The 4,183-nt window shown below is 32.6% G+C and overlaps 1 protein-coding gene across 1 annotated transcript; it reads right to left on the bottom strand.

The window, feature by feature from the left end:
• Positions 1-2,862, bottom strand: LOC115973895 (protein FAR1-RELATED SEQUENCE 5-like). Its single transcript, XM_031094136.1, has 6 exons — positions 1,813-2,862; positions 611-1,713; positions 472-535; positions 316-384; positions 138-218; positions 1-30 (listed from the first exon to the last, which is right to left on the bottom strand). The coding sequence occupies exons 1-6, from the start codon at positions 2,860-2,862 to the stop codon at positions 1-3; spliced, it is 2,397 nt and encodes a 798-aa protein (XP_030949996.1).
• Positions 2,863-4,183: the final 1,321 nt, after the last annotated feature.

Below are 4,183 nucleotides of genomic sequence, written 5' to 3'. Positions count from 1 at the left end.
TCAGCTTTCTTGGAATTGTTGTAATAGATCCTACATAAAAGAAAGTACAACCAAATACCAAAAAATAAAAAATTAGAATGAGCACAGTTTTTAAAAAAAAATTCAATATATTCTAATTAAACAATAAGTGGTCATACCGTAAATGATGACCGGTTAGGATGTATATGCATAGTAGATGATGATGATGTAGAAGGATACGTTGCAGCTGGCAAAAAATCCTAAAGATGAATGACAAATACAATTTAGAATAAATAACAAAATCATCCATTACAGAACAATTTATACTAAGTAAAAAAAATCAAATACATCATATACCTGTACAAAACTTGTGGAGTGCAATGTATTTGCTATGACTGATGGGTTCAACCTTGCTATCGAAGATTCCTAATTCAAAAAATTAAAAGTTCATTTTGGAAAATATCATTAAAGATATGTATTATTGTGAAATTCAATATATTATAATTAAATAACCTCAGTTTGACTTTGTTGATGCATTAACTCCCAGTGTGGTGTCAAGCTTGTATTTGCAACTTCCCTACAAGAAGAAATTTTATAAACCAAAAATTTAAATAATAAATTAATACAAAAATCAATAATTTTATATAATTACCTGGAATGCTTATGTGACGGACAATTGCTTCTCATATGACCCGTTTCTTTGCAAATGCTACACTTTCTCTTCTTCGTCAATTGTTTTTCTCTTGGATGCTTTTGTCTCAAAGCTTTAGGCCCTCCCTTTGAAGGAACATGTGGAGGGTCTCGCAAAGCAATTGGAAGATTTGATAATACTTGATTGTTTAATGTAGTATTATCAGGACTTCCTGAATCATCAACATCACAAACATCTTGCATGCCTAGAAGCTCCTCATGAACCTTTTGTAAAGTTTGTCCAAGATGCTTGTATTTCTTCTCTGACTGTGATGCTGCCTCTGCAACTTCCAAAAATTGAAGCATCAAACTATTTCTCATCAAGGTAGAAGAAATTTGTGGCTCAACCTGTACGACATCTCCAGATATTTCATGTACAATGCGCTTCTTGGCATTTATTGTCCATCTCTCTAAAATATAATGTGATGAAAAAAAGTGCACAAGAGATTTCTTCACAAAAACAGCAAGAATATGCCTACAAATAATTCCAACAAACTCAAACATATGGCATGTACAAATAGCTTTTGTCTCAACAGTATCCAGTGACACTTCATAAAATGGACTTTCTTTCCCATGAGCTACCACCTTATATATCTTCTTCACTCCTTCTTCACAATATTTGGATGCCTTGTATTTTTGACTACAAAATAACTCTTCTTGAAATTTCATAAACATCTTTCTTGTATAAACTTTTGCCGCCTCTACTTCTATCTTATAACATGTTTTCAAAATTGGCACTGAATTTTTTGTCTTTACATCCTGTTCTTTCTCTTTAAGATAACGTGCATTCAAAGCTTGCTCATATTGATACACAAAGTCACTTATCGTTGTACTTGAACGAACATAATCTTTAAAAAATTTATTCATGCTTTCACTCCTTTGAGTTGTAGACATCCCAGCACAAAATTTCCTTCGTAAGTAAGCGGGAACCCATTTTTCACGCCGCATGTAGAGATTTCCCAACCAATCGTTATCCCCCAATCCATAGTTCTCCATAATCTTACTCCATCCTAACTCAAACTCTTCAATGGTGAGTGTATCATGGATGCAATGGTGAAATTCTCCCTGAAAATATGGATATTTATTATATATATGAGACAACTGATCTGGAACTTTCTATAAAATATGCCACATACACAATCTATGAGTTGCATTAGGTAATACATTTGCAATTGCCTTAGCCATAGCCTTGTCATCATCTGTGATAATTGTAGAAGGAGGATTTCCAAGCATTGCATTAAGCCAAGTCTTCAACAACCATGTATAAGATTCAGTTGTTTCATTCACAAGCAAAGCACATCCAAACATCACCGATTGATGATGGTGGTTAACTCTTGTGAAATGAACAAAAGGCATCTTATAAGTATTTGTTTGGTATGTAGCATCAAAAGTAACAACATCTCCAAAATATTGGTATGCAATTCTTGACCTAGCATCTGCCCAAAAGCAATTACCCATGCACCCATTTTCATCAACTTCAACTGCATAAACAAAACCTGGATTTTTACATTGTTGCTCAATAAAATATTTATACATTCCCTGGGCATCTCCATCTTGAAGCAACTTTCTTCTTTTATTACCCAAATAATTTTGAATATCAACCGGAATACATCCAACATTATAATCACCACCAGATTCTTTACTTAACACAGACATTATCTTGCTTGGAGGTATATCTGTCTCATTGAGTGTATCTATAAGATTTCTTTGGGCATTTGTTATCACTCTATGCCCACGAAGCATGCTTGTACTCTTAGGAGTAAGAAGCTCATGATTATGATCCTCCACAAACTTACACACAACCCATGTATCTTCAATTTTCTTTAAACCTATCATTGCTTTGCATCCTACTCTTGTTTCTGCACGCTCTGGACCTATTCTTTCTATGTCTTCATCACGTCTACGACGAAACCCTTCCTTTGAACAAACATATTCAATACCAACCAATATTCTATCATTTTTAGTCTTTCGAGTATGATTTACTCGTATGCCAAACCCCTTTCGCCTTGCATATGCATTATAACATACTTTCGCATCCTCAAGCTTATCAAATACCATATTGAGACATGGTTCCAAATGCCTATTGCATGCAAAAGGTTGATTTGAATCATTTAATGACAAGTCTACATCATTTTGATCTTCGTTTATTTCTGACTCATCATCCACCATATCATAAAGTGAGATTGTTTCAGGTTCTTCATTGCTTGCACTCATATTTTCAATTCAAGTAATTTTAAATTTCAAAATAACCTATAAAAACAAAAGAGAAGAAAAATTCATAAGAAACGATTGAGAATAAATTCAAATATTGTGCTATTACAATACCAAACTTGCCCAATTTGGCAAACTTGTTTAATTACAAACTTGTTTTAGGATACAAGTAAAGAGTAAATCCAACAACTTAATACAAAACTGGTTGCAATTTGAATTTTTAGAATTTCAAATTAATTCCACATAAGCACAACAAAGGCAGGGTACATTTGAACACCCTGCTCAACAACTCAATAAACACTACATAAAACAAATCTAACTACATCTTTAATTGTACTCTGGTACATATAGAGAGCAAATTGACATTACAAGTACGAAAAAATTGAAATTACAAGTAATATAAAATTATATTTGAAACTAAGAATATGATAATATCTATCAAATAAATAATACCAGTTGTGTCCCAAAGGCCTAGGTTCACGGTGGAGAATTCAACAACCACAGTAAAAATGAAGGACCAAAGTAAAGGTTTTGGACTCAGATTTGAGGAAGTCAGCCGCTAATACCTTTCAGAAGGCTAAGGACATCTGCAACAGTAAATCGGTAACAATCACATATATAGTACAATTGATTAGGATCACATCTTATAAAGTAGAACTCATTGATTCAAATCTTTCCCTTTTCTTGATTTGGGGACAATTACGTGTGCATAATAAATAAATAAGGAAATGCGAAAGCTACTAAAAATATTATAAAATAAAAATAAAAACTAGTCACTGACAATTAATATGATTAGTATCACTTTAATCATATAAATAATTAATTTTTTGAATTAATTTTTTTGTGATTAATAATACATTAGTGTGTAAGATTTATGTAATTAGAATTATAGTACCTGCTTAACAAAAAGAAATAAAAATAAAAGATCAATGTTATTGAGCCGGCTGTGACTTACATGGTTGAGTGAGTGTCATGTTGTTGCTAACCTTTGTAAATGGCACTAATTGTATGCAAGGCCTGCATAATTACACTCAAAATGATCTTTCTAGATACTAAATAATTGACATAGTATTATTGGAGAATTGGAACCTATAGGCCGGCCAGACCTTCTAGAATGAATTTTTGCATTATGGTAAGAATTATTGTTATAGCTTATAGAATTAATGAATTAAAATTTCTGTGCAGATTGATGATGTGTCAATTGAAGTGAGTCAAGGAGATCCCCGGAATGTTTTGTGTGAGGCTATAGATAAACACCATGCATCAATTTTGGTAATGGGCAGTCATGGTTATGGAGCAATTAAAAGGTACAATTCTATAGCAC

This window comes from Quercus lobata, chromosome 2, assembly GCF_001633185.2.
Source record: "Quercus lobata isolate SW786 chromosome 2, ValleyOak3.0 Primary Assembly, whole genome shotgun sequence".
Classification (NCBI taxonomy): Eukaryota; Viridiplantae; Streptophyta; class Magnoliopsida; order Fagales; family Fagaceae; genus Quercus; species Quercus lobata.
The sequence above is the reverse complement of the archived record's forward strand: the minus strand, read 5'-3'. Positions and strand labels throughout refer to the sequence as shown.